The following is a 24,235-nucleotide window of genomic DNA, read 5'->3' as shown; positions in this document are numbered from 1 at the left end:
GGACACAGGTTTAAGTTGCTGGGAAGTATGTACAGAGGAGATGTCAGGGGTAAGTTTTTCACTCAGAGAGTAGTGGGTGCATGGAATGGGCTACCGGCAATGGTGGTGGAGGTGGATTCGATAGGGTCTTTTAAGAGACTTTTAGACAAGTACATGGAACTTAGTAAGATAGAGGGTTATAGGTAAGCATAGTAATCTCTAAGGTAGGGACATGTTTGGCACAACTTTGTGGGCCGAAGGGCCTGTACTGTGCTGTTTCTTTGTTTCTAACCTCTCCAACTGCTCCTCCTTTGAATACCCTCCTTAATACACACCTCTTGGATAAAGTGAAACAGATTCGTAGTGATGCTGATTTTTGACTCTTTCAGCCAAGGCAGCACAGTGGTTAGCACTGCTGCCTCATAGCACCAGGGGTCCGGGTTCGATTCTGGTGTTGAGTCATTATCTGTGTAGAGTTTGCACATTCTCCTGTGTCTACATGGGTTTCCTCCCACAGTCCAAAGATGTGCAGATTAAGTGGATTGACCAAGCTACATTGCCCCTTAGCGTCCAAATATGTGTAGGTCAGGTGGATTAACAATGGGAAATGTGCAAGGTTATGGGGATAGGTTGAGGATGAGGTGTGGACCGGGGTAAGATTCTCTTTCAAAGAATTGGTGGAGATTTGATGGGCCAGATGGTCTCCTTCTGCACTGTGGGGTTTCTTTGGTTCATGGAACAATAGTTTTTTGAGGTCTTCTTGGAAATGTGTTTCCTTGTCACACTGTCGCTTTTATTTGGTTTGAAATTAAGAATCTTGGCCATAATTTCTACGTCAATGGAAAATTTTTAAAAAGCTAGCGTGCTGAAAAATTGGCTGCCGATTATCTACATTTTGTCTCAATCTGCTCCTGAGAGACTACTCCCTCCCTCCAAATCAAATCTAAATATTAAAGTAAGTATGTCGTGCGAGAAGTGACTCTCACGTCACACTATGAGAAGTGGCTTTAGGAGCTTTGCATGATAGATTACAGCCATAAATGGCAGGTGGTTGTAAGATGATTGTCTACATTGTTAGAAGAAGTGATTGCACTAATAGCATATTTTAATAAATTGTGTCATTTCATTTCAGGCGATAATTCTTGAAATCCAGTTAAGAATAACCAGGCCAGGTACAAAAAAGAAAAGTAACTCCATTTAATCCTCCTCTTTAAGACTGCCATGACCGATTTAGATTAACCCAGTGAGCAGCCTCACTGTTGTCTGTTCTTTGTAAGGCTCCTCAGAGATTGAAGCTCTCGCCGGACTCAAGTGCAGCTGACAGAGAACCGAAAACATCAGAAGAGATCGAATCGGAGGCGCCCCAGGCAACAAGGGACAAAGCAAAAGTGACCAATCAACATAAGTTACAACAGACGGAGAAAGAAACACAATTCCAATTAAACAGGTAACTAACTAATCCTGTGAATCCATGACAAGCCTTGTTCTATCTAAAAGCGTATGCATTTGGGCACTTCAAAAGAAACTATATTGTAACCAGTCTAATTCAATTCTAAAATTATTCGTGCACCAAATTGCTGGACATTGTTAAGCTTCTTTGCCGACGCCAGAAAAAATCCGAAGGTTAGTGCTGATTATGTGTGATTGTGTCGTACTGTATGTTACTATATTGCCAGCTCCAGGGTGCAGACGCAGTCCAATTATCATGAGGTTGGGACAGGGCAGAGCGCAATTGGAATGTAAACATGAGTATATGAGGAAGAGACATCCTTCGTGTACGATCACTAGGAGGCACTCCAACTTGTTAAACTCTAATCTGCTCAAACCTGAAGCATTAGCCTTGCAGAATGTTGGATTACACTTGAATGTACTCGTTGTATACGTTATGAGTGAAGTTGCCAAGTTGGCTTTTTTAAAACATAAATTTGCTGGTCTGAAGGTATTGACTTTTTGTTTGGATACAGGTCAACTGGCCCCAGGTATTATGATATGGAGATGCCGGTGTTGGACTGGGGTAAACACAGTAAGAAGTTCTGACAGAACTCCCACTTACCTGACAAAGGAGCAATGTTCCGAAAGCTAGTGGCATTTGCTACCAAATAAACCTTTTGAACTTTAACCTGGTGTTGTGAGACTTCTTACTGTGTTTATCCCAAATCAACGCCGGCATCTCTACAGGATGAAAGAAATACAGAGTTCTTGGAGGGTTGCTGGGCTTGATGAAGTTACAGAGATAGGGAGGGGTGAAACTTTCGAAAGATTGGACCACAAAAACATGTGATTTAATATAGGCATTACTGGACCAGGTACCAATGTAAAAGTAAAGTCACCGTAGTCCCAGATGATAGGCTTTGAGGAGGAGAGCTGACTGGTGGTGATTTAACCTGAGGATCACAATACCTCAGGCGAGGGGAAAAGTTGAGAAGGCGGGACCTTCATGAATAACCTCAGCCAGTACAGGAATTGAACCCACACTGTTGCAATCGTTCTGCATCAGTAACCAGCTGTCCAACTGAGCTTAATCAAATGTAGGGGGCAGGTCATGGGAGAACAGGACCTGATGTGAGTTGGGTGCAGACAGCAGACTTTTGGATAAACTCAAAATTCCTGAAGGCGTCATAAGAACATAAGAGCATAAGAAATAGGAGCAGGAGTAGGCCATCTAGCCCTTCGAGCCTGCCCCGCCATTCAATAAGATCACGGCTGATCTGTCGTGGCTCAGTTCCACTTTCCCGCCCTCTCCCCATAACCCTTAATCCCCTCGCTTATCAAAAACCCATCAACCCGCGTCTTAAAAATATTTAGTGAGGCAGCCTCCACCACTTCAACGGGCAGAGAATTCCAGAGATTCACCACCCTTTGAGTGAAGAAGTTCCTCCTCAACTCCGTTCTAAACCGCCCCCCCTTTATCTTGAGGCTGTGCCGCCTAGTCCTACTGTCCTTTCTGAGCGGGAAGAGTCTCTCCACCTCTATCCTATCCATCCCATTCATCATCTTATATGTCTCAATGAGATCTCCCCCCATTCCTCTAAACTCCAACGAGTACAAGCCTAGTTTATTCAGCCTCTCCTCATAGCTCAACCCCCTCAACTCTGGCATCAGCCTAGTAAATCTCCTCTGCACTCCCTCCAAGGCCAAAATATCCTTGCGTAAGTGCGGCGACCAAAACTGCACACAGTACTCCAGCTGCAGCCTCACCAGTGCCCTATACAGCTGCAGCAAGACCTCCCTACGTTTATATTCAATCCCCCTCGCTATGAAGGCCAGCATCCCATTAGCCTTCCTGACCACCTGCTGCACCTGCAGGCTGGGTTTTTACATAACATAAGAACATAAGAGATAGGAGCAGGAGTAGGCCATCCAGCCCCCCGAGCCTGCCCCGCCACTCAACAAGATCATGGCTGATCTGTCGTGGCTCAGTTCCACATTCCCGCCCTCTCCCCATAACCCTTAATCCCCTCTCTTATCAAAAACCCATCAACCCGCGTCTTAAAAATATTTAGCGAGGCAGCCTCCACCACTTCAACGGGCAGAGAATTCCAGAGATTCACCACCCTTTGAGTGAAGAAGTTCCTCCTCAACTCCGTTCTAAACCGCCCCCCCTTTATCTTGAGGCTGTGCCCCCTAGTCCTACTATCCTTTCTGAGTGGGAAGAGTCTCTCCACCTCTATCCTATCCATCCCATTCATCATCTTATACGTCTCAATGAGATCTCCCCTCATTCTTCTAAACTCTAACGAGTACAAGCCTAGTTTATTCAGCCTCTCCTCATAGCTCAACCCCCTCAACTCCGGTATCAGCCTAGTAAATCTCCTCTGCACTCCCTCCAAGGCCAAAATATCCTTGCGTAAGTGCGGCGCCCAAAACTGCACACAGTACTCCAGCTGCGGCCTCACCAATGCCCTATACAGCCGCAGCAAGACCTCCCTACTTTTATATTCAATCCCCCTCGCTATGAAGACCAGCATCCCATTCGCCTTCCTGACCACCTGCTGCACCTGCAAGCTGGGTTTTTGCGACTCATGCACAAGGACCATTATTCCTACCAAAGTGGACCACCTCGCACTTGCCAACATTAAATTCCATTTGCCAGTTCCTGGCCTATTCGCCCAGCCTATCTAGATCCTTCTGCAGACTCTCCACACCCTCCGTGCAATTTGCCGTTCCACTAATCTTGGTGTCATCAGCAAATTTCGACACCATACACTCGGTTCCCTCCTCCAGATCATCTATATAAATGGTAAATAGCTGAGGCCCCAGCACCGACCCCTGGGGCACTCCACTAGTCACCAACCGCCAATCCGAATAGCACTCATTGACCCCCACTCTCTGCCTCCTATTTGACAGCCAATCCTCTATCCACGCTAACACCCTACCCCCAACTCCATGCCCCCTTACCTTCTGCAATAACCTCTTGTGAGGTACCTTATCAAATGCCTTCTGAAAATCAAGAAAGACCACATCCACCGGCTCTCCTCTATCCACCGCCCTAGACACATCCTCATAGAACTCCAATAAATTCGTCAGACACGACTTCCCCTTAACGAAACCGTGCTACGTCTGCTCTATCAAGCAATTCCCCTCAAGATGCCTTGCTATTTCCTCCTTGATGACGGATTCTAACATTTTACCTACAACAGACGTTGAACTAGCCGGCCTATAATTCCCTGTCTTTTGCCTGCCACCCTTCTTAAACAACAGCGTAACATTAGCCGTTTTCCAATCTTCTGGCACTTCCCCGGAATCCAGCGACGTTTGGAAAATAACCACCAAGGCATCCACTGTCACCTCCGCCATTTCTTTCAGAACCCTTGGATGCATTCCATCCGGTCCTGGGGACTTGTCCACAATCAGTCCCTCTGACAAGGAAAGTGTTGCAATTGTCAAGTGTAATGTTAAAAACAGTGTGGGTGAGGGTTTGAGCAGCTGATGGGCTGAGACAAGGACATAGATGAGAGAATTTATGGAGGTAGTTGATTTGGTGTTGGAGGGGATACGGTGGAGGCAAATGGCTTGGTTCAGTCTCAGACAGTGGCCAGGGAGAGGAAGAGAATTGACAGCTAGGGAATGACATTTGTGGGGAGAGCTGAGAAAAATGGCTTCTGTGTTTTCAACATTTAATTGGAGGATATCTCAGACCCAATTTTGGATGCTGGTCAAGTAGCATGACAATGAGAAGGAGGTCAAGAGAGGTGGTGGTGAGGTGGAGCTGGGTCTCAACAGTTTACATGTGGAATCTCACTTGTTTTCAGATGATGTCAGTGGGGGGCAGCAAATTAATGAGAAATAGGAAGGAGTCAAGGATAAGTACTTGGGAGCCTCCAGAGGGAACGGTGCAGGAGTGGGAAGAGAAGCCATTGTAGGGGATTCTCTGGTTATGATTTAATGTTTGACCCAGGCAAGTGTTAGGGACTAGATCAGAAACTCAAAGGTATATTTTGAAGTTAGTCTAGACTTTAACTTTTCCTTTTGATTTTGGCATTAACAGGTTTCACTCCAGGTATGATTCAATTGACCCATTCGGAAGCTTTTATCAGAACAAACTTTATTTAAGGAAACAGTTCAAATACAATAAGAATTAGCAGAACTTTACCAATTAAAATATTTAAACATGACAAACTATAATTCTTGACATCTATCCATCTCTGTTATTCCAATTTAGCAGTATCCCCATAGATATAAATCTCTTCTTCAGAACCAGTTAGCACCAAAAGCAGATATGCTTAACAAAGAACAACCCAGCACGGGAAACAGGCCCTTCGGCCCAACGAGCCCGCGCCGCCGCATCACCCTACACCTATTCTACCCTGCGTGTCTACGAATGGAACCCCTAACTTAGCCAAATTCAGGGGAGAATAGTGTCAATTTGGTAAACCGATCAGCCTAAGAGCACATCTTTGGGGTGTGGGAGGAAACCGGAGCGCCCGGAAGAAACCCACGCAACCACAGGGAGAATGCACAAACTCCCACAGACACAGGCCCAAATCCATGTATCTGCACAGCCAGCAGTGCTAGTCACCGAGCTGTTGCGGTGCCCGTCTACCGGTCCACGATCAAGCACACAGACCGACACGAAGTACTAGGCCACTCCCGGAACCTCCAAGAGCAGCCCACGCATGACCCACCGTGTGCATGCCCCTCGTTTGACAACGAGGTGGATCTCCACCTGCGGAATAAAAAGACAAAAACATTAACTTACAAGTCTGCATTTCCGGTGTCTCCCGAGGTTCTGACCTTATTTAATAGCCCCTACTATAACCCTCCATCCTTGTTTCAGTCATGTGTCTGTCTAACTGAACCTTAAACGAGTCCAACGTTTTTGCCTCCACCACCCTACTTGGTAGCGCGTTCCATACCCCCACAACTCTCTGTGTAAAGAACCTTCCTCTCACATCCAAATTATACCTCTCCCGCCCTCACCCTTAAATCATGACCTCTCGTATTTGTACCCAGTCTAGGGAGCAGTCTCTCACTATTGACTCTATCTATTCTCTTCAGTACCTTATATACCTCTATCATGTCCCCCCTCAACCTCCGTCTTCTGTGAATACTAGATTTCCAGCCAGCACCTCTGGATAGAAATCCAAACCAACATCTGTCTTCCGACTCTCATACAGCAGACTCTCAGAGAAAGCTGTATCCTCAAACAGCAGAACTTCAAAGAAATAAATCTAGTCTCTGGCAGATCCCAGTCTCCAGGTTTCAGAGAAATAAGAGAGGTACTGTTCTCTATCAACTCTAAGCAGCATCTGAGCTTGATTTCTCTGTGTAAGCCCAGCTCCACCCAGTCGCCTGATATTACTGTAAATCACCCCAATCATGTCCTACTCTACAAAACACAGTAAAAAGTCTGACAACACCAGGTTTTAGTCCAACCTATTTATTTGATAATATACTCGCAAGCTTTCGAGGGGTTACCCTCTTCGTCAGGTGAATGGAGAGTTCTGGCCTCAGACAGAGCATATAAAGCACAGACAGTTTAGAGATTACTGATTAAAATGCGAATCCCCACACCCAACCTGCTGTTCAAGACCTGAAGTGGCTGATAATGTGAGTGGTAGGAGCACTGATCACAGTTTAAAGAGATGTGTATTGTCTCCAGACAGTACAGTAAGTGAGGTTTTGCAAACCCAGGCAAGTCACGGGGGTTACAGATAGTGCGACATGAACCCAAGATCCCTGTTGAGACCGTCTCACATGAGGACGGTCTCAACAGGGATCTTGGGTTCATGTCGCACTATCTGTAACCCCCGTGACTTGCCTGGGTTTGCAAAACCTCACTTACTGTACTGTCTGGAGACAATACACATCTCTTTAAACTGTGATCAGTGCTCCTACCACTCACATTATCAGCCACTTCAGGTCTTGAACAGCAGGTTGGGTGTGGGGATTCGCATTTTAATCAGTAATCTCTAAACTGTCTGTGCTTTATATGCTCTGTCTGAGGCCAGAACTCTCCATTCACCTGACGAAGAGGGTAACCCCTCGAAAGCTTGCGAGTATATTATCAAATAAATAGGTTGGACTAAAACCTGGTGTTGTCAGACTTTTTACTGTGTTTACGCCAGTCCAACGCCGGCATACCCACATCATGACTACTCTACAAAACCCCAGGGAAAATCACTAAAATCAGCAGAGCAGCATTGTTCGAATTAAAACAAACATTCTAGCAATTGGGAGCATTTATACTGCTGCGGTAATAATAGAAGATGCTGGTTATAGACCCAGCAGCACCAATAATAAAAAAAGCCTACTAAAACAGATCCTGCACATGACTAACACACACTTCTTAAAGGCAAAGTATCGTCACACAAGGGCAGTTCTATCTAGCTGACCAATGGCAGACAGTCATTGCAAAAGATGTTGTGGTCAATCATGTCAAAGATCACAGATAGTTCAAGAAGGGTAAAGAGGGATAGAGCCCATCACATAGGGTTTGATTGTGAATGTGCTTTCCCCGTCACTGCTCAGTGTTTGCTTTCTCCTCTATGAAGAGAACTTTAGTACTGTGAAAGCTGCTGAAAGATCCTCCAACTGCACTTTGCCAGAAACACACAAAATTCAGCCTCATAATATACAAGCTGCCAAGTGGATTTTTGTGGCTCCATGCAAACCAAGGTTCTCTGCACAGCTTTACTTACTGAAATCCAATTTATTTTTCCTCCAGTTTCATCTCAGAGAACCTTGGACAGTGTCTAGAAGTTGAAGAAGGTACGCTCGCCATTCACAATCCATTCAGTCATTGAGTAGAAGATAAAGTGGCTGCTGTTCAACTTACAACTGATTAAGATGATCAAATAACAACATTCCAGTCCCATAAGCAGCAACCATCTTTTGTGGCAAAATCGCTTAGATCTGGGCTGTCTGCAGAGACTAACAAACACAACTTGTATCAAAGTCTGGGAAGAGTCTTCTGAGAAAGAAGCCCATTAGGCACAGAGATTCCATAGAAATGAAATTCCATAAAGACCAGCTATTCAACTGAGAGGATACTTCTTTGAGAGGGGAAGTTTTTCTTGTTGACTTTGACAAAATTGATTTTTATAAGGGATGGTGAAGGAGTTCCAGTTTCTCAGATACAAACTGTGAACCCTCACGACGGCCGTAGCAAAGCTTTCTGTTCACACTGAAGATTACCTCAGCCCGACACAATGCAAGATGGAGGACGACAAGGAGGGAGAGCAGCAAAATGAGTTTCTTACACCCTTTGAGAAAGCTATTTATGACATGCGGAACAACCAGACAGTGAAAAATGAACTGATACTTGGAAAAAGGATTGGATTTTACCAACTCCGTGGAGAAATTGGCATTGGGAACTTCTCAAAGGTGAAGCTTGGAATACACTGTTTGACAAAAGGTAAATTAATTTACTTTACTCAATCAATTCTGCATATTGAGCACTCTGGCTGATTAAGAGGTAAGGTACACATATTGTTAAAAGATTATTTGAACAGGCTGTCTACATTTGCAAGGGAAGAGGATATACACAAAGCTACATACAGGGTTTTAGGAACAGCTCACACTGGTATCAAGATTATAAATAACACTGTGTGCCTTATCATAGGATAGAATCATAGAATTCCTACAGTGCCGAAAGAGGCCATTCAACCCATCGAGTCTGCACTGACTCACACCTCAGGCATATTCTGTAGCCTCACCTACTAACCCTGTTAATCCCCCTAAACAATGTATTTTAGGACACTAAGGGGTAATTTAATATGGGCAATCCACCTAACCTACATATCTTTGGATTGTGGGAGGAAATCAGAGCACCCATGGGAAACCCACACAGACGTGGGGAGAAAATGCAAACTGCACACAGCAGACACCCAAGGCTGGAATCAAACCCGGGTCCCTGGTGCTGTGAGGCAGCAGTGCTAACCACTGTGCCACCATATAATAACCAAATTATTATAATGTCCAAGTTGGTGCCGTAGTGTCATTCTGCTGTTATCGAATGATGTAATGCTAAAATTGTTCTAAACTAAACATTATAAAATAATATGGAGCTCAGTGCTTCAAGCAATCCATCTATAAATAATGCATTCAAGGATTAGCTAAAACTGGTAGAGGAAAATACTAGTAGCAATTATCAATAATCTTTGATGTTATTAAACTGACAATTTGAAAACACAGACCAATGGAGGCACGGTTGAAGCAGCACTGGAGGTAAAGAACACAGAATGTCATGGACACATGTTCTTATCATTCCAATCCTGTTCTCATGCAGTCTGCCTAGCCTTTGAATTTAGGAGCAGGAGTGGGCTGTTCATTCCCTTGAGCCTGTCTGTTATTCAATAAGATCACAGTCCTTCATTTCTTCATCACTAAAGCAGCATTCAGTTTATTCAACCACACTCCGACTCCACCTCTGGTGTCCCAAGTGCTAGCAAAATCTTTGCTCTCTCCCCTCATGGCAATTATTTCAATTTGGCGCAGGCTTAAAACTATCTTGGTTTCCTTTTTACAAGAGCAACCATCTCCTTCAGTCCACTTGTCCTGTGCCCCTCCATGCCCACCTTCAATAATAAGTCTGAGGAGTTCATAGACTATGTTACCAAGATTCAGACTGTAATGACTTTATTGACATCAACGACGTGGACTTGTTAGAATATGAGCTCCCTGATTTAAGCAGTTAACACTGTCCAATTGGAAAATGCGGATTGTTTGGGTTACTGACACTCAGGGTGTATGCTCTGTAGTGAGAAGTACCTATCAGAGTATTATTAACTATTGTAAATAAATCTAACTTTTGGTGTAGAGATACAGGTCTCGGTGGAGTTATTACAGAGATAATTCCTGTAACTTCTGCTGCAGCATTGCTTCCTTTAGCTACCAAGCCAAACTCTCTCTCGCCTTAGCCCTGAACCCATGTATTTTTCTAATTTCTCTCTTATCTCCTGTCTTGTTCATGAAACCCAGTTTCTGCTCCCTTGACTTCACATCAATGGAACTTCGCGTCCTTTCTTGGCCCCCATGCCATTTGACATTGTAAATGGCTTGAGGATATTTCCCTTCTCCCTTTCAAAACCAGCATATTGGGGCATTCCTGAAAATAAAATCACAACTTCTGTTGTTGCAACCATTTCTTCATGTTCTATCTCTCTTTCTTTTCCAACCTAATTAAATGTGGTTCTACTTTCCAAATCTATCTTCAGTTTTATGTAATTCTACGTTTGAATCTCCAATTAGGTTTCTCCTGAAGCAAAGCACTGAAATGTCCCTCACCAAAGTCATGATTGACATCCTCTCTGAATGTGGCCATGGTGTAATTATTTTATCTTTCTCAATCTTTCCGCAGCCTTTGACATGGTCTCCCACTGTAATATTCTCCAATATCTCCCTTCCATTGTCCAGCACAGCGGACATTTCCTCGCCTGATTCCACTCTCACTCAGGTGTATTCTCACCAAGATGACTGTCAGTGATTGAGAGAAAGATGAAAGATCAGTGGGACTTGATGTGGGGTAAGACAGAAATGGCAGAGATTTGATGAACCATAATGGCACAGAAGGAGACCATTTGGCCCATCAAGTTCCTTAAAGGATATCAGAAGGTGAATGATGGGATTCTAGCCTGCAGCACTGATGTAATTGAGTCTAAAGGCATTAAGACGTGGTTGAGTATTTCAGCTGCAGAATAGGATGAGGCATTATGTGGAGGTGGGAGTGGATGAACTCCATTACAGTGAAGATGTGGATTTGAAAGTTCAACTTGGGAGATTAGGGCCCTGAGCTAGCAAACAGTGATTCACTCACACGGTGTCATTCTCCTGTCTGGTCAATCAATAGAGTAGCACAATGGTTAGCAGTGGTTCAGTTAAACAGAGGTTTTGAAGACCAAATCCGTTAGGGGCAAACTTGAGCTCACACTCTCCATCTGTGGGAATCATAGATAGAATCCCTACAGTGCAGAAGGAGCCCATTTGGCTCATCGAGCCTGCACCAACCACGATCCCACCAAGGTCCCATCCCTTAACACCACGTATTTACCCAGCTAATAGTCCTGACACCAAGGGGCAATTTAGCATGGCCAATCAACTAACCTGCACATTTTTGGACTGTGGGAAGAAACTGGAGCACCCATGCAGATATGGGGAGAATGTGCAAACTCCATACAGACAGTCACCCGAGGCCGGAATCGAACTCAGTTACATCAATGCTGCAGGCTAGAATCGCATCGTTCACCCTCTGATATCCTTTAAGGGACTTGATGTGCCAAATGGTCTCCTTCTGTGGCATTATGACTCATCAAAACTCTGCCATTTCTATGTTATCCCACGTCAAGTCCCACTGATCTTTCATTCTTCCCTCAATCACTGACGTTGGCTTTCTCCTGACACTGTTTCACATTTAAAACACACATTCTGCCCCTCCCTATTTCTGTACCCTCCTGCATACCTTCAGTCCCCACCTAAACTCTCAATTCCTCTGAATCTGGCCTCTTGTGCACCTCCTCCACTCTTACCAAATCAATTAATCTGATATTCAATTGCACTGGAGTTGTGAAGTGATCTGTGTCTCAGCATTTTGTCAAACTTGGACCTGGTAGATAATCAGAAAATGCTGGCCCTTCGACCCATCCAGATTTGAAACTTTGGCTCTATTCTCTCTCCACAAATGCTGTCAGATCTGCATCCAGCATTTTCTGTTTTTGTTTCAAATTCCAGCATCCACAGTACTTTGCTTTTAACCAGATACGTAATGCCCAGCAGTATTGTACAATTAGCAATCCTTAAAGGTGGTGACAGTGGCAATTACAATATACCCATTACAATGAGATCTGGCATTTGATAAGACATAAAATCATTCTAAAATGCAAAATTTATAAATGCTTGCACATCAAGAGATTGTGAACAAAAGAATACTAAATCGCATTGTGTTGGTAAAGATTTAGCTGTCTGTTCTTGGGACTAAAACAGAAATCTAATAATTCAGGCCAGTAATGAAGTGATGATGAAATTAGTAATGGTTATATATCACATGCATGAACATTGGGACAATAATCTTCCTGAGTTTTATTCAGCAAGGCGCAGGATCACTCCTGACCCTCCCATCCCGCCACTGTACTGATCCCATCCCAGAGCACAGATACGATTGGTTCAGGCTGTCAAGGATGTTTGTAATCTTGAACACTGAAGGCTGGGAATGAACACTTTCTTTACTAGATGAGTCTTAGTGCACGGAGGCACCAGTGGTTAGTACTGCTGCCTCAAAACACCAGAGACCTGGATTTGATTCCTGGCTTGGGTCACTGTCTGTGTGGAGTGTGCACATTCTCCCCATGTCTGCATGGGTTTCTTCCGGGTGCTCCGGTTTCCTCCCACAGTGTGAAAGACGTGCTGGTTAGGTGCATTGAACAAGCTAAATTCTCCCTCAGGCACCGGAGAGTGGCGACTAGGGGATTTTCACAGTAACTTCATTGCGTTATTAATGTAAGCTACTTGTGACACTAGTAATTAAACATTATAAATTTATAATGTTATCATAAAATATTTCACTGTCACTTGCTCAGTTGCAGAAAGTGAAAGAGTGGCACGGTGGCACAATGGTTAGCGGATCCCACAGTGCCGGGGACCTGGGTTCAATCTGGCTTTGGATGATTGTCTGTGTGGAGTTTGCACATTCTCCCCATGTCTGCATGGGCTTCCTCTGGGTATTCCAGTTTCCTTCTACAATCCAAAGATGTGCCAATTAGTTTGATTATGTTAAATTGCTTCTTCGTATCCTAATATGTGTAAATTAGGGGGATTAGCAGGGTAAATACATGGGGTTGCAGGGATAGGGCCTGGGTAAGATGCTCTGTTGGAGACTCAGTGTATACTTGATGGGCCGTATGGCCTCTTTCTCCACTGTAGGAATTCTATGATTCTAAGGAAGAAGACGCAGTAAATATTAAGAATAAAAGATAAGGAAAAGGGCCACTCTTGACCTCTTGAACAGCTTCCAAAGTGGTTTTTTCCTGCCCCATTTTCCCATTTTATTCAGGAGGTGACTATAAAAAGAATGCTGCATCCAACTATCCTGGATTTTCATTTAATTTTTTTCTCATCCATGATGGATGTAACAGCCGAGTCCAGATACAGTCAGCATTGGATGGGACACTTGAGTGGTAGATTACCAAGCCTGTTCCTGGGTGATAAGAAGAGGTAGTAAGATCAAATGAATAATACCAACATGAAAAATACCAGATTCGTGAATAGCCATTGAAATTGATGGTAAGCATGCTTAACACTGCTCCCTGGATTGCCCTTTTGGACCCATGACAACATAATCATATCATCATAAAGAAATATTGATCTATCAATGCACACCTCTCCAAGATTATATTAGATCCATCAAAACAAGATTAGATTGTCCTCAGGGAGATTACAAACCATGATTAACTTGGGAGGGACCACATTAAAGCAGCTCAAAAACATGCAGAGGCTATAAACCACTTGGATTACTTCAGCACCAGTCAGCACACAGTATCGCAGTAAATTAAGCATCCCAATACATGCTACCCTGGTATGTAATGCAATCTTCTCAACACACCACACGTCCAGTCACCTAAATGAGGAATCATAAACATACTTATCTACTCTTTCCATTGACTGCAATATAGAAGTGTAGAGACTACACTCAGTATATTGTCACTCATACAAGAAAATAACCAGTGTCTTTCTCTTTGTAATTTGTAGAGAAGGTAGCGATCAAGATCATGGATAAAAAGCATCTGAACCATAAATCACAACAACCGTTCATGAGCGAAGTCCAGTGTATGGAGCAACTTAATCACCCGAACATCATCCGATTGTATGAGATGCTGGAGACACAGTCTCGACTCTACCTGGTCTTGGAGTATGCAGATGGAGGGGATCTTTTCACCAAGATCTCCACTCATGGGCGACTTTTGGAATATGAGTGTAAATTTATATTTGTTCAGATTATATCGGCTGTCAAACACATGGTAAGTGGGAGATTTAAGCTTGGTTTAAAAAGAAAAGTCTGTCTTGTGTTGTCATCTTTGAATTGCTGTCACCTGCTTTACACACCACTGAATTGCACAGATACACCTAATGGGCAATCTCATTTTAAGGTCAGATGGTTTAAAGTAGATTATCTTTCTAATTTTTCCATTCTGGCATCATTAATGAATTCTGATATGTCCACAAGGTTGCATTTAGTTTTCAGACTGCCAGAGGACATTGTGAGAGGAAGAAAGCAGTGTCAATTTTATATCCTTCAAAGTCCTTATGGAATGACAAGGTAGCAGCATAGTGTAGAGATTGCCACAGCATTCAGAGAATGAAGAAAACCCTACAAGGTAGGTCATTCTTTACTTCTTCTGCACTCCTCCATATACCACTTGCGTCTTAAAGCACTGATCCTTCCTGAAGTGAATTGGAGTTAAGTGTGCTGCTCGGTTGTTTATGGGGCAGACAGACACTGCATAATCAAAATGATCACCCTCCTGACCTTGGTTTCCCCAACTCAATAGGCAAGAATTTCTGACTCAGGTCAGTGACCCAAGATGATGTTTGCTGCAAAATTCCAGGAGCAATATTAACTCCTGAGATCGACATCCTCATCTGCCTCTATCAACAGGGGCACTTCTTATGGGAATGTTGTTAAAGCAAGTTCTGATGCAGTGATCACCTGTGCATGTTATGCGTAGGACTGCGCTGCACTCAGCCTGAATACAAGCAGGTATGGTATTGTCCCCTGCATGAAGAGGGTCCCTATCGCGTTGGAAGCCTGCAAAGAAGGGATTGTCTGAAAAATCATTTCCTGGCATGGTGACAGCTGAGATTTCTAGAAATGAGAAGGTTGAGCTTTCAGAGTAGGTTAAGATGCTTGATCACAAACCAACCTTCAGAAAGCCAGACATTTAATCAAGGAAAATGAGAAGTACATGCTGTGACTACAATTAAACTACAACAATAGATGCATCTTTCATGACGCAGTAAGAATAAGCCAGCTAATAGTTTGGCTGCATAGACCCATGTTCTGTGATCCTAAAAATTGAATGTGTGATTATCTGTAATAACCAGGTGGAATTATTTATTTATTAGTCACTAGTAGGTTTACAGTAACACTGCAATGAAGTTACTGTGAAAATCCCCGATCTACCACATTCCACCAGTTCAGGTACACTGAGGGAGAATTTAGCAATACACCCAACCATTACATCTTTCACACTGTGGAAGGAAACTGGAACACCCAGAGGAAACCCATACAGACATGGGGAGAGCACACAGACTCCGCACAGACAGTGACCCAAGCTGGAAATCAAACCCCGGTCCCTGACGATGTGAGGCAGCAGTGCTAACCACTGTGCTATCATGCTCCATTATGTAATGTGAATGTAAGCAATGGTTTTACCAATTTCCTAGCAAACGGCCTGAAGGATCAGAGTGGGGTTACTGCACTGAAGCTTTCTTCTGAGCTAAGGGAACTTGCTTTGTGCCCTCAAATGATAAAGCACCATCCTGATCCAGTCACCAGTTTAGATATTAGGCAAAAGTCACCAACATTTCTTTTCAAAGATTCTATGTTCTAACAAAGAGGGTGATCTCTGCTCACATCCTGTAGCCGAGCTCCAGTAATCAACCAATGTTGAGTCACAACTGAGTTGGATGGGGTCATGAATAAATCTACAAGTAGCTCTCCCTGTTTGAACTGATCCAGGTAGAATAATCATAGCCTCTGCTATTCTAGCCTGAGCAAATAAAAGATTGTTGCCCCTGCATCAGCTTGTTAATTGATCAGCCCTGATCCATGCTGGTTAGCTGTAGTCTTTGGCAGAATATGCAGAATGTCCATCAAACATGTCTTCGCTGCCAACCCTGTTGGCTTCCTGCATCCTGTGGCTAAATGGAATGTCAGACAAAGGATTGTGAAGCTACATTTCCATTTCAAACAACTTTCCCATCTCAACATGGGCCCACCTATCACTATCCCCACATTCATTTCACGCTCTCCATCACAATGATTCCTTGCCCAACATCCAGCAAAAGGTCAACAATAAGGACGTTTACAAAGCATCTTTATGCAACAGTACGTCCAATTATAGAAACAACAATGAACTAATCCCTGTTGCACAATCCTTTAGAGTCTGTCATAGAAGTGCTCTTGCCCCTACACAATGCTATCCCTGTGGTTACTGTGTGGTTGATGGAAGGCTGCTGCTGACTTGCACTGTTATACAGGATACCCCTAAGCAGGTCTGCCCCTTTCTGGACTCTAAGCCTTTACCTTCAGGGCAGATATTCCCATTGTCTCTTCAGGCTGTGCCTTCTGGGTTTCTTTCCTACTTGGGAAATCTCCATCCTGGAGTCCATCTCAAGGATCAGAGCCTCCAGTGCAGCATCAATGAAGAAATAAGCCCTCAACCTTGCCTGCTGCGACATTCCCCCAATCTTTCAAAATGATTTCTCATCAGTCATAGGTTGCAACTTTACCATTCCCCCCACCCCCCCCCCCCCCCAACCGTGGGAATTGGAGTGGGTGAGGGGCGGACCCTGGAAATGTCCGATGACCTCGGGTGGGATTTTCCAGTTTCAGGATGAGTGAGGACATAAAATCTCGCCCGTAATCTCAGGAATGCAGCCTCTCTTTAATAGGAAGCCTAGTGGTAGCTCGTGATCAGCAACTGATACTGACAGGCCCTCTGCCATGCGCAGAGGCTAGAGATAGCTTGGAGGACAGAGAAACATCACTGGAACTGTTCAAACCAATGTTACAATCATACAGCTGAAATGGACACATGACAATTGTGTGTTACTAACTGTATGGGCATCACTTCCCTCACCCCTAAAAACCAGGAGCAACCCAAGTTTTAGCATTCTGTATCCAAGCTTTCAGTCCAAGATGTAGCTATTTGCGCTCTACCTTGTGCAAAACTTAACATTTGTGGGTCCTTCCCAGACTACCTCAGCACTGACCCAGAGAAAGGAAGAAAGAGCAACCAAGAAAGGCAGCTTTTGTGGATGTTGAAGCAGGATACTTATCTTAAACCATAGCCACCCTATAATTTAATATGGTCAAATGCCAGCTCAACGTGATTGGGATGAGTATCTCTCTCTTTTGATTTTTATCTTTTTTGCCTCCTAATAGAGAACAAATGTCCTGCGCTAAGGGCACCCACAGTGCAGGAAGGGCACCCATACTGCAGGTCCAACAGAAAGGACTGGGTAGATATACTAGAAATTGGAATGAAGATGACCGAACTGCCATTGTGCTGTAGAGTTAGATCTGTTTGTTTCTAGTGCTCAGGAAGGTGTACAAGAGTTACCGCTACCTGATTCAGGTAAAGAAGTTCATAAAGAACCAGTTGGTAGGCTGCATCCCAGAGAATTGCTGAGCCAGTCTTGCTTATTGGGAAGTGTGCAGGTCGGGCTCCTTTTATTGATCCCAATATCGGGATGCTGAACCTTGTGGGAAATGCAGCCCTATTACTGTAAGAGAAGTAAAGAGAAAGGTTTGATAATAATGGAAAAATTAATTTTGGCTGTGCTCGGGGGAGAAGTCATTGCTAGAATGGAAAAACGGTACTGGTGATAGTCCTGATACTGGGTAGCCCTGGTATGTATATTACAACTGATAGACTGTCATCTCTTCAGTGTTCTCATCTGTTCCTTCCCTGATTTCTCCTCATTTTGCCTGCCTAACTTTCCATTTTCCTGTTTCAGCACGAGAACAATGTGATCCATCGGGATCTCAAAGCAGAAAATGTGTTCTACTCAGGTATTAACTGTGTGAAGGTGGGTGACTTTGGCTTCAGTGCACTGTGTCCTCTGAATGAACCCTTAAACATTTGTTGTGGCTCCCCACCTTACGCAGCCCCAGAACTTTTTCAAGAAAAGAGCTACTTTGGAATCTATGTGGACATCTGGGCTCTGGGCATCCTGCTTTACTTTATGGTGACAGGAACCTTGCCTTTCCGTGCAGAGAACATCAGGAAGTTGAAAAAGTGCGTTTTACTTGGATCATACACAATTCCAGCCTATGTATCGGAACCCTGCCAGAAACTCATCCAAGGAATTCTTCAGAACACCCCAACAAACCGCTATACCCTTTCCAACATCCTGGAAAGCCCATGGTTGAAGGGAATAGAACATCCAGAGCCAAGCCCACCATTCTGCTTGAATCCAGCCCACTTGGCCAGCTCTCTCCCTTTAAACGAAGAGGAAAAGGAGGTGAAGAAAGCATTAGGAAATTTGGGAATCACAGAGGAACACATTTGCAATAATCCTATTCAGGGCTCCCACAGTGCCATAACTGGGATTTACCGCATCATTCTCCATCGGAGACAAAAGAGGCACTTTCTGGAGAGTTCTACCATGGCGAACCACTGCACTGCAAGATACAAGCTGAATGAAAGCAGGAGACGGCGGTTCAAAGGACGTGCGCAGACCTCTCGGATGTGTCTGATTTTATAAATTCAGCACATATACTAATGTCATTCTAACAAGGTAGGAAAACTTGCAGCTAGATGTTGCCAGTGCTGAGGATGGAGTTGGCAATGAGGCAGTGAGTATGAAGAAGCCTCTCTGGCTTTCAAGTGGTAAATAGTCATAAGAGTTTGGGATTCAGCTGGGGCCTCTGTAGGTTCTGTGCATAATGGCCCAATGAAAATAAATGAAATGTTCATTTTTTTTTTTCTCACATGCCATGAAATTTGAATAGATTAAATAAATGACCAACATTAAGTAGATGATTAAGGAAGAGGATTCTAATTTTTACACCCTTTTTTTAAAGAATGGTAAATAATGTTTTTTATAATGCACAGATATTCAGAATAGAAGAAGTGGATGTGTGATTCTATCACTGGGATAAGAGAGGCAGATTAAAAAGGCTTCACAGAAGTACTCTTTGCCATAACTTTGATTAAACAAACACCCATGCAAGAGCATCTAAATGTCTACCTGTTTTTTCCTAAAATCTTAACACATTTCTCATAAACACTCCCAAAAAACCTTTCAATTATTGTGCATTCGAGGGCAGTAACAATTGTTATTTGTAGATAAACGTTATGGCCATTTTGCCCAAAGCAAACAACAATGAGATGAATGTTTTAGTAACTTTTGTCATGGGTGGATTATTTGATTAGGAAACCAGGCAAATTCCCCGCTCCTCTTCAGGTAGTGAGCTAGAGATTTTCGCATTAACCTGAATTAACAAAGTAGGCAGATGGGACTTGGAAGCTATTGTCAGGTTGGTACAGCCTGGTTGGCAGGGCCAGGGAGCAGTGCCAGGACCACCCTAAGGCTACATTGGCCTCCCAGCACCCCTTGGCATGCTCATCACATCTGATCTCTTCATGCTGGCAGGTGGGAACATCTGACGTTCCTGGAAGATACAGCGTTAAGCCAATTTTGAATATTTAAATAGATGTTAATGTATGGTAATGTCTGAGGTCAAACTGAGATCTTCCCATCGCAAATCCCCTTATGGCTCTCTCGTGAGAGTTTCCAGCCATAATGGGATATGTGCCTATGGCGAACAGGGCCCCAAAATCACCTGCAATATCTCATTGAAAGCTAGAAAGCATCTACAACAATGCAGCACTCTTCAATACTACTCAAATGAACACAACTTGAATTGTATATTGTAACTTGCATAAATTTTAAATGACAGCTATTTAAATTAAAGAAGTTGTTTAGCATAACAATTTTATGTAAGTTTAAAATTGTGAAAAATTGTTTTCATTTGCTCATGTATTGTAAACCTGTATTCTCCTCTGGGAATTTTACCAAAATTAGATGAATGATGTGGGGAACTATTTGCAAGTGTTCCAAAAAGCAATATCTCAGGTCTGTTTGAAGGAGGTGGCACAGATCACCTTCTTGCTCATTAGACACTGCTCCTGCCTGAGGTGGAGGTTGATGAAATGCTCCCTGAAGACCCTAACTGGGGACAACCTTCTACCGAGAGCTTTCCTTTTCCTCCCAACATGCATAGCTTCCCTTCTCTGCTGCCCATGCTCCCTGTTAATTCTGCAGCCTCGCAGGGACTGCAAATATTGAGCCCCAGGAGTTGGAGTGCAGGTTTTCTGCCCGGAGGTCTCGAAATGCTACTGAACTCCTTAGGAAAATCCAGCACCTTTCCCATCTGACTCCAACAGCTTTTTAGCAACAAAACCATAGACGGATCTTCCACTAACTCTGCTGAACACAAAATATCAAAGAGAACTCAGCTGAAAGTCCAATTTTGATTACTTTAAGTAAACAGGGAGGCAAAGGGGTTGTGGGCGGATGGGGGGAGCTGGTTAGCATTACATGCTGAGTGATCTGCCCAATCCACATGCTTCTGACCTATACATGGCACACTTACACTAGTGTAGTGAATTGACCACCATATTTGGTACCCCAGGTTTCAGCCAGCGACATGATGGAGTCCAATTTTGTGGCCACCATGTCAAGCACGCACTGGTTATCACTAATAAATACAAGTTCTTTCTTTCCCTTCTACAGTCTTTTTCTAGACCAATACGAAACATCTTGACTGCACCCTGTGACAAGGATATAGCTTCTTATTGATTACATCTGCATCTGGCAACGTAATTTGCAGTGCATAAAGATGACCAGCACCATGGAGTGGAATGCTGGACTGACTTCCACATGGTACACTTCGTATTACTACCAGCAAGCCAACCATATACTCACTGAACTGTTTCAGAGTTCATCAGGCACTTAGATGCTACCGATGGATTCAGACAATAAACAAGAGCATTTCATTCGTTGCAGAACTTGTTGAAGTGTAGCACCTGTAAGTAATGAACTCGAATGCAAATAAAATATATCACAAAATGATTTGGGTTCTGGTTCAAGCAAATGTGTCAAATGAAATATAATTGAAAGGAGAAAAGAGCTGATGGATTCAATCGAATGCAGACTAGAATGACACAAAGCGTTGCTATGGAGAAATAAATGAGGTGTGCAGCCATAAATATTACAGCTCTGAAGAATGCAGATATTTCCATCTTCATTGCAAGCAAGGTATGGGTTTTTAACAAAGTATTGAATAAACAGTTTCTAGCGAAGGACAAAGTCTCCATTAGGGTTGCACCACAGCCACATTACAGCCCAAAATGAGATCCACAGCATTACAAGGGGTAGCAATGCAAGTCCAGTCCATGGAAGATCTTGAACAAGCAGAGCTGAACGGGAACTAATTGCTGGAGCATTTCTCTGTTTTTCCTTGCCACTGCTTTCTGGGCATGCCCTGAGAGCACAGGATCCTTTTCCTCATTTCCAACTCTTCACAAAGATCTCTCGTGGGGCACATAAAAACCTTGATGTCCATTCTCTTCCATGTTCAACCATTGTTGACTATTGCACTGTGCCCTTCCCCAATTATCTCTGTATCTCCCACAGCCGCAATGCCCCTTCCTTTGTAAAGGTGCAGGCTAACTTTAAGTAGTACAGGCCAATTTGTTGTACTGCTCGGCATCAATAATGTTTGGACCCCAATGATAATCAGCAAGCAGCACAACATATACTCCCTGCATTCCACTGAAAGGGCATGGGTTCACAACAATCCCTGATCAAGGGCTAATCAAGTTCAGTTCAGAACAAAAAGTCGACAGTTGAGGAAAAAAAATTCAGGATTCCAGGAAAGCTAAAACATAAAAAGAATTTCTGTAGCATTTCTGAAAGAATCAGAGAAAATGTGCACAGAAATAAATTCAAAAGTGTATCATAGAGGCAACATGGTGGCACAGTGGTTAACACCACTGCCTCATAGTGTCAGGGACCCGGGTTCAATTCCTATCTTTAGTGACTGTCTGTCTGTGTGGAGTTTACACGTTCTCATCCATCGCATTCTCATGGCCTCCTTCTGCACTGTAGGAATTCTATGATTCAATTCTATGATTCTATAGATAATGCCTAATGGTTTATATTGCCAAACTGGAAGAAAGTAATTGTATTCATTATAATGAGATAAAATGCGTGCTACATTACTTAAGAGGGGTAAAGACAATGATAGTCAGAGAAAGTAAACAGCCGTGGATGGTGAAAATGGTCATGGACAGCAGTTCACCTCGACCAGTCAGGAGGAAGATAAAGCTATATGCACCAACCTATTCAGGGAAGGGGGGATTGTAGGTTTATGCTTTAATTTCGGAAGTAGCCTGGATTTGACAGTGTTATGCTGAATGTGAACTGTAAATTTAATCTTGTTAACTGTATCACAATCTTGGATATTGGACATAGCTCTGTAACAAAGACTTTAGGGATCAAGTTCTTATTGTAAATCTTCATGTTTAACTTTACAGTGGCATTTGTTGTATTACAATAGGTTTTGATTAATTAATTAAAGTGGTGTTAATTGGCACATCTCTATGTCTGACTTTGATTGTGATGCCTTGCATGTAGAGAAATTTTTGTAGTGTTCTGGCTGTGATGGGTTTGGGCCTGTATACCTCTTAATAAAACAGGGATTAGAGAGTGTAAAATGAGTCAGTCAAGCTCTGATGCAAAAGTGCTGAACATGGAGTTGGCACAACTGATATTTTTCACAGATTTTGTAGATTTACCATTCCATAATCTTACCTGATTCTTACAGTTAAGCATGCACAACAATATCACAAGTAGGTGTAATCTAGACAACATCAGCGGACAGAGCTGAGAGGGCACTGCTTCACTGTAGAACTCCAGCTTTGTCTACAATGTTGGGTGGATATAGAAAATTCTGTAAAATTATTAGAAAGCATGGAGTTCTGTCAGCACAGTAGCCAAAATCCCCTTCATGACCAACCAACAGCAACAAAAACAGATGGACTCCTTATTCAAGTCATTTGCTGTTTAGAGATTTTGTGGTGTACAAGTTGGTTATTGCATTTTCCTACTGTCACAGTTCTGAGATTTGTACAGTAGATATCAGCATTATTTGTCATACCTCTGCAAAGAGATCTCGGCTGGAATTTTACCAGCCCACCCGCATAGGAATCGAAGTGGGTAAGGGGCAGAGCATGGGAAGGATCATTAGTCTTGTGTGGGATTTTACAGTTTTGGGATGAACGAGGCTATAAAATCCTGCCCCCCCCCCCTCCCCCACTGTACCCCCCAATTCAAAGTGTTTCTTATCTGTTTCTTGTCCAGTATCTAAATCAATGATAAACGCTACCCGGGATCAGAACAGTGACCTCTCACCCAAATCTGATGTATTGCGTGCTACATTATGAATTCTCTATTTACAAGAATCAAAAATAAGCACTCTTTCAAAATAAGCAAATGATCTTATTTGCAACATTTTCTTCAGATTAATTTTTATGGGATGTGGGCATCATTGGCTAAGCCAGCATTTATTATCCATCCCTATTTGCCCTTGAGTAGGTGGTGATGAGAGCCACGCTACTGTCCCTTTGATTTTGATTTGATTTATTAGTGACATGTATTAGTATACAGTGAAAAGTATCGTTTCTTGCGCGCTATACAGACAAAGCATACCATACATAGGAAAGGAGAGCATGCAGAATGTAATGTTCCAGTCATACTAGGGTGTAGAGTAAGATCAACTTAATGTGAGGTAGGTTATTCAAAAATCCAACGGCATCGGGGAAGCTGTTTTTGAATCGGGTGGTATGTGATCGCAGACTTTTGTATCTGTTTCCCGACAGAAAAAGGTGGAAGAGTGTATGTCAGGACTGCATGGACTCCTTGAGTATGCTAGCTGCTTTTCCGAGGCAGCAATAAATGTAGACGGAGTCAATGGATGGGGCTGGTTTGATGGACTGGACTTCATTCGCGACTGTTGTAGTTTCTTGCT

The 24,235-nt window shown here is 43.3% G+C and overlaps 1 protein-coding gene across 1 annotated transcript; it reads left to right on the top strand.

The window, feature by feature from the left end:
• Nucleotides 1-1,035: 1,035 nt before the first annotated feature.
• On the top strand, nt 1,036-22,795 carry LOC145358666 (serine/threonine-protein kinase NIM1-like). The gene is made up of 6 exons (XM_080212887.1): nt 1,036-1,151; nt 1,257-1,426; nt 8,147-8,836; nt 14,161-14,429; nt 18,154-18,936; nt 20,938-22,795. The coding sequence occupies exons 3-5, from the start codon at nt 8,638-8,640 to the stop codon at nt 18,901-18,903; spliced, it is 1,218 nt and encodes a 405-aa protein (XP_080069013.1). The 5' UTR covers nt 1,036-1,151; nt 1,257-1,426; nt 8,147-8,637; the 3' UTR covers nt 18,904-18,936; nt 20,938-22,795.
• The last annotated feature ends 1,440 nt before the right edge of the window (nt 22,796-24,235 follow it).

This window comes from Carcharhinus amblyrhynchos, chromosome 26, assembly GCF_965287045.1.
Source record: "Carcharhinus amblyrhynchos chromosome 26, sCarAmb.v2.hapA, whole genome shotgun sequence".
In the NCBI taxonomy this organism is placed as follows: domain Eukaryota; kingdom Metazoa; phylum Chordata; class Chondrichthyes; order Carcharhiniformes; family Carcharhinidae; genus Carcharhinus; species Carcharhinus amblyrhynchos.
Note: the sequence above shows the minus strand (reverse complement) of the source record. Positions and strands in the feature narration are given on the sequence as shown.

Excerpts from the sequence above, each read along its gene's own strand:
- LOC145358666 (XM_080212887.1), top strand. The coding sequence starts at position 8,638 with ATGGAGGACGACAAGGAGGGAGAGCAGCAAAATGAGTTTCTTACACCC. Across the intron at positions 8,837-14,160 it reads AATACACTGTTTGACAAAAG|AGAAGGTAGCGATCAAGATC; the intron begins GTAAATTAATTT and ends TGTAATTTGTAG. Across the intron at positions 14,430-18,153 it reads TATCGGCTGTCAAACACATG|CACGAGAACAATGTGATCCA; the intron begins GTAAGTGGGAGA and ends TTCCTGTTTCAG.